The sequence below is a fragment of the Vigna unguiculata genome, chromosome 11, assembly GCF_037176805.1.
Source record: "Vigna unguiculata cultivar grain cowpea cultivar isolate G323 ecotype 2 chromosome 11, ASM3717680v1, whole genome shotgun sequence".
Classification (NCBI taxonomy): domain Eukaryota; kingdom Viridiplantae; phylum Streptophyta; class Magnoliopsida; order Fabales; family Fabaceae; genus Vigna; species Vigna unguiculata.
The window spans coordinates 4,997,231-5,009,007 of NC_140802.1; the positions used below are offsets into that span (position 1 = coordinate 4,997,231).

The 11,777-nt window shown below is 37.2% G+C and overlaps 2 protein-coding genes and 1 long non-coding RNA gene across 3 annotated transcripts; 2 read left to right on the forward strand and 1 right to left on the reverse strand.

Moving 5' to 3' along the window:
* Positions 1-2,278: 2,278 nt before the first annotated feature.
* Positions 2,279-4,078, forward strand: LOC146880905 (zinc finger BED domain-containing protein RICESLEEPER 2-like). The gene is made up of 3 exons (XM_085668918.1): positions 2,279-2,370; positions 2,487-4,013; positions 4,069-4,078. The coding sequence occupies exons 1-3, from the start codon at positions 2,279-2,281 to the stop codon at positions 4,076-4,078; spliced, it is 1,629 nt and encodes a 542-aa protein (XP_085525044.1).
* A 36-nt stretch (positions 4,079-4,114) lies between these two features.
* LOC146880906 (uncharacterized) lies at positions 4,115-5,044 on the forward strand. The gene is made up of 2 exons (XR_014986201.1): positions 4,115-4,507; positions 4,602-5,044. It is a non-coding gene; the product is annotated as an uncharacterized LOC146880906 (long non-coding RNA).
* Positions 5,045-10,425: 5,381 nt separating this feature from the next.
* LOC114170657 (MLP-like protein 43) lies at positions 10,426-11,178 on the reverse strand. Its single transcript, XM_028056180.2, has 2 exons — positions 10,929-11,178; positions 10,426-10,835 (listed from the first exon to the last, which is right to left on the reverse strand). The coding sequence occupies exons 1-2, from the start codon at positions 11,113-11,115 to the stop codon at positions 10,543-10,545; spliced, it is 480 nt and encodes a 159-aa protein (XP_027911981.1). The 5' UTR covers positions 11,116-11,178; the 3' UTR covers positions 10,426-10,542.
* Between the last annotated feature and the right edge of the window lie 599 nt (positions 11,179-11,777).

Genomic DNA, 11,777 nt, shown 5'->3' on the forward strand with positions numbered 1-11,777 from the left:
ATGGTTTATTTTTATTTAATACCAAACTTTGTCCATATTCAGCTGTGTCATATCTATATGTCTCTTTTCTTACTCTCTCTCAGTGCGCCTTGTGCTTTTATTAGCAAATTGTAAATAGTTAGCAACTTTATCATATAAACCCTTAGTCAGAAAATTCACGCATTTATGAACTACAAATTGATTCGGTGCTGATAAAAAAAAAAGAAAAATTGATTTGGTGGTGCGGTTTTCGGTGGTTCTTTCGGTTTCTCAACACCCTTATCTTGAAAACATTGAGGTAAGAGAAACCAAATCTACCATTTATTTTATTAGATAAGGACGAATTTAAACCACTTGTAGTCCTTTTCTTTTTCTGTTTGTTCTCTCTATTAAATCTAAAATTTCATAAAATATTATATGATGTGATTTGTTTTTATGTTTCTATTTGTTCCCTCCATATTTAAGTTTATGTTCGATATCATGTATGTTAATTATATGTATTGTTTTTTCTTTATATATGAATGTTTTGTCTTCAAAATTTTGTTAAAGATATTCTTTTATTGGTAAAAATATTGAATAATATGAGTGCCGTGATCCATATACAAAAAGTAATATATATATATATATATATATATATATATATATATATATATAAAATATTTCTTAGAGACTATGTCTTGTAAAAAACTCTTGAAATATTTTCTAAATATCGTATAATAAGAACAAGAAGTAATACTTTTAATCAAAGTGGAATTATATATAAGTATATATTTTTTTCAAAATTTTATTCTAGATACATAATACTCTTTCTGTTTTTATTTATAGGAGCCTGATGGGAAAACAACAACAAACAATATACCAGAGAATGCAACGGATATAATTTCCCCTAACTTGCAAGAATCTATGAGCAATAATCAAAGAGCAGCAATAATAAATCACCAAAAGCACAAATAAAGGCACCAAGATTTTTAACGTGGAAAACCCCTCAAATTAAGGGTAAAAACCACGAGTCGTCCAGACTAAAGAAATAGCTCCACTATGATCAACAAGAGTACAAAAGAGTCTCAATCAATAGCACAAATTAGTGCCAACACCCAACCAAATAGCAACGCAACAAAGCTTTCAAAATAGAGAAGAACAAGAGAGGAAAACCTCTACAAATCACTGCTGCAGTGCGAAATTAATATCTCCCAACTCAGACCTCGTATCAAAGATCCGACCGGTCAGAATGAAGAGCAATGAGTTCCGAACCTACTGTAAAAATTTCAGCCCGATCCAACGGTGAACGAATCCGCAGCGCCGAATTTACTGCGACAGCTCTATGAAAAACGTGAACAGAATTTTCCCTCTACCTCTCCCTCTATGTGTTAGGGCTTTCAGTGTATTCTAGGGGTGGCAATACGGGCTTAGCCCGACGGGCCAGCCCGTCAGCCCGTTATTAAAGGAACGGGTTGGGTCAGAATTTTTAGCCCGTGGCCCGTTCTAACCCGGCCAATCTGGCCCGTAAATATGTCAAGCTGCATGACGGGCTGGCCGCAGGCTGGCCCGTAACCCGTGTGTGATGAAAGGCTGGCCCGTGTGATGAAAGGCTAACCCGTGTGTGATGAAAGGCTGGCCCGTGAGACTAAAGTTTTGTTTTGTTTCCTTTTGACGTAGGGTTTTTTCTTTTCCCCCAAATTAGTGACCCACTCTCCACTTCGCGTTCGCACCACTGAACCACCCCAAATCACACCACCACGCACTCACCACCGAATCGGTCTCGCACCACTGACTGGCGACGACGACGACGTGAACCATGGAGGATGACGGCGACGCGCCCCAAATCAGTGACCAGACGCACACCACCAAGCACTCACCACCGATCCACCTCGCACCACTGACTGGCGCCGCGACGACGACGACGTGAGCCATGGAGGATGACGGCGACGGCGCCCCAAATCAGTGACCAAACGCACACCACCACGCACTCACCACCGATCGACCTCGCACCAGTGGACCACCTCGCACCACTGGACCACTCCGACGCGACCAACAAGCAAAGCGAAGAACGTTCTCTCCCACTTCGCGAAGAACCAACAGCGATCATCTCCGACGCGAGCAAGGATCATCATCACGATTGACGACGACGCAGGTTCGTTCCCGATTTTCAATTTTCGATTTTGTGCCCTAATTTCTGGTTCTGCTACTGCCATGGTGATTTTCAATTTTCGATTCCCCTTTCTGCCCTAATTGTTGTGTTCTTTTGCTATTGCCATGGTCTCTGTTTCTAGCAAATATTTTTCGATTCCTCAATTCTGCCATGGAATTGGGTGGTGGCGGCACTGCGTGCAAAGGATCAGATGGGAAAATATTGCTATTGTTATTTGTTTATTGCATTACTGTATCAGTTTGGTTTGGACAATTATCGATTGTGGCAGTGTGTATTGTAATGCTTACAATTGTTGTGTTGTGTTGTGTTATATTGTATATGTCATCTTCAGTTTTTCAGTTTGGGTTTTGTGTGATAGGAACCTCATAAAAATAATGGAAGATTCAGTTAGCAAACCTAATGATGGGGATGTCCATGAAAAATCAAATACTGTAACCGATAGTGTGACTGAGGATAACAAAACTGGTGAAACTGATAAGAAAAAGAAGAATTTATCATCCTCTGATGTTTGGAAATTCTTTACTAAGATTGGGGTTTGTGAGGATGGAAAAGAAAGGGCAAAGTGTAATGGGTGTAACCAAAAATATATAATTGGTGGTGTAAGATATGGTACTTCCCATTTAAAGCGTCATATTGAAAGGTGTACCAAATGTAGATTTGATGATGTGGGTCAAATGATGGTGGACATGCAAGGAAAATTGAAAGCCAAAAAAATAGACCAAATGGTGTCTTGTGAATTGTGTGCTAATTTAATTATTCGACATGGTTTACCATTCAAATTTGTTGAGTACCCTGAACTTAGGACTTGGATAAGTTATTTGAATCCTGAAGCAACTCTTGTTTCTAGGAATACTATTAAGAAGGACATATTGAGAATATTTAAGAGAGAAAAGATCAAGTTAAAGGGTGAGTTGCATAACATTACAAGTAGGATTTGTTTAACCTCGGATCTATGGACATCTTGCATTACTGAAGGTTATATAAGTTTAACAACACATTATGTTGATTCAAATTGGAAGTTGAGGAGCAAAATTCTTAACTTTTGTCATTTCCCTCTACCTCACATTGGATTTGAGTTGTCTAAGAAGATAAATGCATGTTTGCATGATTGGGAAATTGAAAAGCGAATATTTTCTATCACCTTGGATAATGCTTCTAGCAATGATGTATTGGTGAAAACTTTAAAAAATCAGTTGGTTTTAAATAATTCATTGGTTTGTAGTGGAGAGTTCTTTCATGTGCGTTGTTCTGCTCATATTTTAAATTTGATTGTACAAGAAGGGTTGAAGGTACTTGGTGATGCTCTTGATCAAATTAGAGAGAGCATCAAGTATGTGAGAGGTTCTGAAGCTAGAATGATTAAATTTAAAGAATGCCTTCAACAAATAGGGAACATTGATTCATCAAGTGGATTGTGTCTAGATGTTCCTACAAGGTGGAACTCAACCTTTTTGATGCTTCAAAGTGCTGTTAAATACCAACGGGTTTTTGAAAATTTACGCTTAGTTGATGAACATTACAAGTATTATCCATCTGAGGAGGCATGGAAAAGAGCAGAAAAGATCACTGTTTTCTTGTCCCCATTTTATGAAATTACAAATTTGATGTCTGGCTCAAGTTATCCTACATCCAACTTGTATTTTTTTCAAGTTTGGAAAATTCAATGCCTTTTAATAGAGAGTGTGCAAGATGGAGACGAAGTTATAAGAAATATGGCTGAAAAGATGATGGTCAAATTTGACAAATATTGGGATGAATACAGTATTGTTCTTGCATTTGGGGCAATTCTAGACCCAAGGATGAAATTAGTTACATTGGGTTTCTGTTTTGAAAAGGTTGACCCTCTTTGTTGGGAACAAAAGGTGGAGAAGATAAAGGACAAATTGTACATTCTATTCTCTCAGTATTCTTCAAATACTTCAACTTCAAATGCTCAAAAGCGTTCCTTGAGTGATGTGTTATCCTCATCAAACCTATTTGATGTAAGTTATTTACTTTCTTCTAATTTTATAATAATTATTGTTCATATTAATATTCTTTTATTTTGTTTATCATGTTAGGAATTACAACAACGTAAACTTCAACTAGTGGCTAAAACGGGAAAGAATCAACTTGATACATATTTGGATGAGCCAACATTGGATATTCATTTTTCAGTAGCTTTAGATGTTCTTGAATGGTGGAAGAGTAACAATGAACGTTTTCCAGACCTTACTTTGATGGCTAGGGACTTGCTAAGCATCCCGATTACTACTGTCGCATCTGAATCAGCATTCAGCATTGGTTCTAGGATTCTTAATAAGTATAGAAATTGTTTGTTGTCAACAAGTGTGGAGGCAATTATTTGTACTTCTAGTTGGAAGCATGGTTTTTGTGATGGTAAATTGTTTATTATAGATGTCTTTAGTTCCTTTTTATTCTTATACACAATTTTTTATATCGTAATTTTTTGTTTACTTTATTTTGTTTAAAGATTATGAAGACGATGACAAAGACAGAAAAGTAGAGCAGACTTGTTCCATGCTGCCTCTAATGATCCTGGAAGTGATACAGAATGACAATTGGTATTTGTTTCTAATTTATTGAATTGTCTTTTCATTATAAAGCATCCTCACTTATTGAATTGCCTTTTTTTTTAACAGATGTTAGATTGAGTTCAGATTTGTTGGGTTGGAATCAGATTACTGGCCTGTGAATTTTGAATGAGAAGGCTGATTGCAATTGTTCTAAAAGAGTTCCAGCTGAACAGATTACTGGCCTGCTTGTTTCAGCATTGTTTTAGATTTTATTTTGTTTCTTGTAAGGCAAAATTTGTAATTTCCTTTGGATAGTCAAATTAGTTAGTTCAGATTACTTTGTTAGGAGCTTTATTTGTGAAACTACTCTTCAATGCATGCATTTCTGTTCTATTTTGAATCACAGGTATTGCCATTTTTTTTCAAATCACAAGTATACGGGCTGGCCCGTTAGCCCGTTAGCCCGTAACGGGACGGGACGGGCTGTTATTTCTGGCCTTTTTTCTCTTAACGGGCTGGCCCGTTTTCAACGGGCCAAAAACGGGCCGGGCTGGCCCGTTTTGCCACCCATAGTGTATTCTGACTCTATTGTTCTGCCTCTCTCTTTATTTTATAGCCTCCTCTCTACTAGGTTTAAGTGAGACATGGGCTTCTCAAATGTTGGGCCTTTTCTCCACATAGGAAGGGAGCCCAATACCCAACAAATCTCCCCCTCATAACTATATGGAGATAACCGCCAAACCGGCGATCTCACAACAAACTTCAAACTTTCCTCTTGGCAATGCTTTAGTCATCATATCAGCACCATTATCATCTGTATGAACTTTTTCCAACTCCAACAACTTAGCATCCAAAGCATCACGTATCCAATGATACCTCACATCAATATGTTTGGATATAGAATGAAAAGTTGGATTCTTACCAAGATGGATAGCACTTTGGCTATCAACGAACAATGAATAGTTATCTTGCCTAAAACCAAGCTCCTGCAAGAATTTCTTCAACCATAATAACTCCTTGCATGCTTCAGTAATAGCAATGAACTCTGCCTCTGTAGTAGACAACGCTACACACCTCTGTAGTCTTGATTACCAAGCCACAGCTCCTCCTGCAAACTTTATCAAATAGCCCGAAGTGGACTTTCTGGAATCAATATCCCCAGCCATATCTGAGTCTGAGTAACCCATCAAAGTAGGTTTATCACCTCTAAAACAAAGCTTCATATCAATTGTACCATGAAGATACCTCAAAATCCATTTCACAGCATTCCAATGCTCTCTACCTGGGTTTGACAAAAATTGACTAACTGTACCAACAACATGTGCAATATCTGGTCTTGTACACACCATCGCATACATCAAACTGCCCACCGCAGATGCATAAGGAACTCTACTCATATTGGTCTTCTCAACTTCATTTGAAGGACTCTGTTTAACACTCAGTTTAAAATGAGTAGCAAGAGGAGTACTCACAACTTTAGCATTTTCCATCTGGAATCTCTGCAACACCTTCCTAATGTATTGCTCTTGTGATAGATAAATCTTCTTTTCTCTCCTATCACATGAGATATGTATGCCAAGAATCCTTTTAGCAGCTCCCAAGTCTTTCATGACAAAAAACTTGCCAAGTGTCTTCTTTAACCTGTCAATTCTGGAAATATCTTTCCCAACAATAAGCATGTCATCAACATATAATAACAGGATAATAAAGTCATCATTAGAAAACCTTTTAACAAAGACATAATGATCAGAAGTAGTCTTCATGTAACCCTGCTCACACATAAAAGACTCAAACTTCTTATACCACTGCCTTGGAGCCTGCTTCAAACCGTATAGACTCTTCCTTAGTCTACACACATAATCTTCCTTGCCTTTAACAAGAAAACCATCAGGTTGCTTCATGTATATCTCTTCCTCCAAATTACCATGAAGGAAAGCTGTCTTCACATCCATCTGCTCAACCTCCAAATCAAGAGTAGCAGCTAAACTTAGCACAGTTCTGATGGATGACATTTTCACCACAGGTGAGAAAATCTCATTGAAATCAACACCCTTTTTCTGTCTGAAACCTTTCACCACTAATCTGGCCTTGTACCTTGGAAGCGTAGAATTTGAATCTTGTTTCACCCTGAAAATCCACCTAGTTTCCAATGCCTTTTTTCCCTTAGGCAATTTCACCAAGTCGTAAGTGTGATTATCATGCAAAGATTTCATCTCATCTTGCATTGCATCCAGCCACTGTTTCTTCTCTTCACTATCCAAAGCCTCTTCAAAACACTCAGGTTCTCCACCGTCAGTCAAGGTTATGTACTCATCACAGGAATACCTTGTAGAAGGTTGTTTCTGTCTATTAGACCTCCTGAGTTGGACTTGAGGTGATTCAGGTATATCACCAAGATCGTCATCATCATCATGTTCCTCTTGAGCATCATCAATTGGAACCTCTACTCCACTTCCAAACTGTTGATCATCAACATCACCATGTTGCTCATTGTCTTGAGCTTCCGTTTCAACATTCTCCAAATTGTGAGCGGGCAACCTCATCGGATTACCATCAGTGAGATTACTATCTTTCTCGGGTGTGGTCTTCTCCACCTTATCAATGTCTTCAATGGTCTGGTCTTCCATGAATTGTACATCATGACTTCTAACAAGCTTCTTCTCAACAGGATCATAAAACCTGTAGCCAAATTCATCCTCACCATAGCCAATAAAGATACATTGCCTTGTCTTTTTATCTAACTTGGATCTTTCATCCTTAGGAACATGAACAAATGCCCTGCAACCAAAGACACGCAAATGATCATAGCTAACATTCTTACCAAACCAAATTTTGTCTGGCACCTCAGTATTCAAAGCAACTGCGGGACTGAGATTAATAACATGCACAACTGCAAGCAATGCCTCTCCCCAAAAGTGCTTAGGCAACTTTGCTTCCGAAAGCATACATGTAACCCTTTCAACCAAGGTTCTGTTCATCCTCTCCGCTAGACCATTCAACTGAGTAGTTTTAGGAGGAGTCTTCTCGTGTCTAATACCATGCTACCTGCAATAAACATCAAAAGGTCCATGGTACTCACCACCATTATCACTACGGATGCATTTCAGCTTCTTGCCTGATTGCCTCTCAACCATAGCATGAAATTCCTTGAACTTTTCAAGTACTTGACCTTTCCGCTGAAGAGCATAGACCCATAGCTTCCTGGAACAATCATCAATAAAAGTAACAAAGTAAAGTGCACCACTAAATGACTTTACCTTTAATGGGCCACAAACGTCAGAATGCACCAATTCAAGCAATTCTGACTTCCTTGAGGGTGGATGCTTCTTAAAAGATACTCTGGTTTGTTTACCAGCCATGCAATGAGAACATTTCTCCAATTCTGCATTTCTCAATCCCATAAGCACATCCTTTTTAGCTAAGCAGTTAAGCCCTTTCTCACTTATATGACCAAGCCTTCGGTGCCACAAAGATGCCTCCATATACATAGCATTTACACTGTCTTTAGCAACCAAAGCTTTAGTCCAATACAATTTAGATTGTTTCTCCCCTTTGGCCATAACCAAGTTACCTTTAGTGAGCTTCCATTTACTAGAACCAAAGTGATTGTCATAACCACAATCATCAAGCAACTGCACAGAGATTAAATTAAAACGAACATCTAGAGCATGTTTGACTCCTTTAAGCAACAACTGCAATCTCATGTTGGTTTGCAGGCAAACATCACCAACACCAATCACTTTAGACTCACCATCATTACCCATCTTCAACACTCCAAAATCACCAGAAGTGTAAGATGTGAAGAACTCCTTCCTAGGTGTAACATGCAGTGTAGCACCACTATCAATAATCCACATGCTCTCATCAGATACAAGATTAACGGACTCAAAGTCACGAAGAAGAACAAGATCACCATCTGTAGCAGTAGTGACACGATCATCATCATGATCATTCTCTCTCTGTTTGCCCTTCTTGTCTTTGTTCTCCTTTTTCCACTTAAAACAGTATTTCTGAATGTGCCTAGTTTTATGACAAAAATGACACTCTAAATTCTTGTATCTTGACTTGGACTTGTTCCTACTCTTCTCTCTACCACCTTTATGTTCCTTTTTCTGACTTCTCCCCCTAGCTTCTGTAACAAGCATCTCAGACTGAGATGAAGAACCATGTGCCTTCCTTCTCATCTCTTCATTAAGAGCACCGCTCTTTGCCATCTAAAAAGAAACAACACCATTCGAGGCAGAGTTCGTAATTGAAACCCGAAATACCTCCCAAGACTCTGGTAGAGTATTAAGCAACCATAATCCCATAACTTCGTCATCAAACTTTATGTCCATTCCTGACAATTGATCTAGGAGCCCTTGAAACTCATTTAAGTGATCAGAAATAGAAGAATTCTCCCTGTACCTCAAATTCATCAAGCAATTTAACAAATACAATTTATTATTGCCCGACTTAGAAGCATACAAAGACTCAATCTTCTCCCACAAAGCTTTGGCATGTGTCTCATTAGCAATATGATTATAAACATTATCTTCAACATATTGCCGAATAAAACCACATACCTGTTGATGCTAAAAGTCCCATTCTTCTTCAGACATAGAATCTGGCTTCTGTGTAGTAAAGACCGGAAGATGCAATTTCTTGACAAATAATAAATCTTTCATCTTGCCCTTCCACAAATGATAATTTGTACCATTCAAAGCAACCATCTTTGCATTTGCCTCCATCATTCAAGCAAGTAAATATAGCCCAACCAAGAGCTCTGATGCCACTCTGATGGGGAAAACAACAACAAACAATATACCAGAGAATGCAGCGGATATAATTTCCCCTAACTTGCAAGAATCTATGAGGAGCAATAATCAAAGAGCAGCAATAATAAATCACCAAAAGCACAAATAAAGGCACTAAGATTTTTAACGTGGAAAACCCCTCAAATCAAGGGTGAAAACCACGAGTCGTCCAGACCAAAGAAATAGCTCCACTATGATCAACAAGAGTACAAAAGAGTCTCAATCAATAGCACAAATTAGTGCCAACACCCAACCAAATAGTAACGCAACAAAGCTTTCAAAATAGAGAAGAACAAGAGGGGAAAACCTCTACAAATCACTGCTGCAGTGCGAAATTAGTATCTCCCAACTCAGACCTCGTATCAAAGATCCGACCGGTCAGAATGAAGAGCAATGAGTTTCGAACCTGCTGTAAAAATTTTAGCCCGATCCAACGGTGAACGAATCCGCAGCGCCGAATTTACTGCGATAGCTCTATGAAAAACGTGAACAGAATTTTCCCTCTAGCTCTCCCTCTATGTGTTAGGGCTTTCAGTGTATTCTGACTCTATTGTTCTACCTCTCTCTTTATTTTATAGCCTCCTCTCCACTAGATTTAAGTGAGACATGGGCTTCTCAAATTTTGGGCCTTTTCTCCACATAGGAAGGGAGTCCAATACCCAACAGAGCCTAATTAGAAGTCATACTTGTTTATTTTCAAAAATTTAATGTATAAAATCTTTGCAATTAATTAATTATTTCCAGTCAGATATCATTAACTGAAAAGGTATACAAACAATTAAAAGATTAAAAAAGATAGTAAAGGTGGCAATGATAAGATTTAGAAAGAAATACAAACTTATAAGTAGCTGTAATAATAAATCAAATTAACAACTTTTAAAATTTGAAGGGGATGATGATATGTGATTTTGAGTATATTATAAATAGGAAAATATATAGAAGAGTATTATTAATCATTTCACGATCATAATTATAATTCAATGAAAAAAAAAAAACAGACCAAAGATATCCTTTTTATTCAACCCACATCAAACTTCATACAGCAACTCAAGAGTTATTACATACATGAACATTATCTTTGGCCACATCCATCTCTGAGTTCTTATTTTCTGGCATTTTTCTCATCAGCCTTGAGAAGATGAGCATCAACATCTTCAGTGAGATGGTCATAGAATTCCAAGTACATATATGGGGGCTGAACATCCTCACTCACCTTCTCATATTCAACACTCCATTTAATTGCACCACTTCCATCATCCTTCTCAATGGCTTCAAAGATTAGCTTATAGACCTTATATTTAGCATCAATGGCTTCACCAAAGATCTTGAATGCAATTCTTTTTTTCTGCTCATCAACGGATTCAATTCTTTCATGACATGTTTCTACCCTACCGTCTGTTGTTCAACAATAGTAATTAACCAAGATCGTTAATAAAAATATATTGTGAAAGAATATTTAAGCATAATTGAATTTAAAAAGTTAATTACCTACTGTATAAGTCCAGTGTTTGACCGAATCATTTGCACGCCAATCATCACCTTGATCGAGCCCGGCTCCATGAACATCACCAGAAACGTGTTGAATATGGTGGAGTTGGTTTCTCACCGTGTGGAACCATTTCTCTGCGGTTGCTTGAACCGGAAGTTCAGTGCTAATTTTTCCACTAAGTGACATTACGAAGAATTCAAGAAACAAATAATAGAGAAAATGAACGGGATGATAATGTGGAGAGGGGGTGAGAAACGTTCCTTAAATAGAACAATCTATTACAATTATCTACAAGTGACTAAATTTTTTCTTTATATTTATATTTAGATTTTTGATTCGTTTTGATTTTTTGATTTTTTTTAATTTAATTAAGTCTCTAATTTTATGAAAAATATTTAATGTGATCCTTTTTATTAAATTGTATTAAAATTTTGTTTAATTAAGTCTCTAATTCTTTCACATAATTTGGGTTAAATATGTTTTTGGTCCCTCAAGTTTCAGTGAATTTTGGAATTAGTCCCTCTTCGAAACTTTATACCAATTTAGTCCTTCATCTTTAGAAATGCGTGGATTTAATCCTTTCTACCAAATTTTATGAAGTTTATTTGACATTTTAAACGCATTTTATGATCATATTTGAGTTAATATTGAAGCAAAAATGTGTCAAATGATGTAAATAATTCAAATACGATCATGAAATGTGCTTGAAACGTCAAATAAACTTAACAAAATTTGGTTAAAAGGACTAAATTCATGCATTTTTTAAGATGAAGGACTAAATTGGACAAAATTTTTGATGAGGAACTAATTTCAAATTTCGCTGAAACTTGAGGAACAAAAACAAATTT

Bases quoted from the DNA above. Each gene is read 5' to 3' on its own strand.
- LOC146880905 (XM_085668918.1), top strand. From the start codon at position 2,279: ATGGAATTGGGTGGTGGCGGCACTGCGTGCAAAGGATCAGATGGGAAA. The intron at 2,371-2,486 runs GTTTGGACAATT...TTTGTGTGATAG, and splicing joins TGCATTACTGTATCAGTTTG to GAACCTCATAAAAATAATGG.
- LOC114170657 (XM_028056180.2), bottom strand. From the start codon at position 11,115: ATGTCACTTAGTGGAAAAATTAGCACTGAACTTCCGGTTCAAGCAACC. The intron at 10,836-10,928 runs GTAATTAACTTT...GTTGAACAACAG, and splicing joins ACACTGGACTTATACAGTAG to ACGGTAGGGTAGAAACATGT.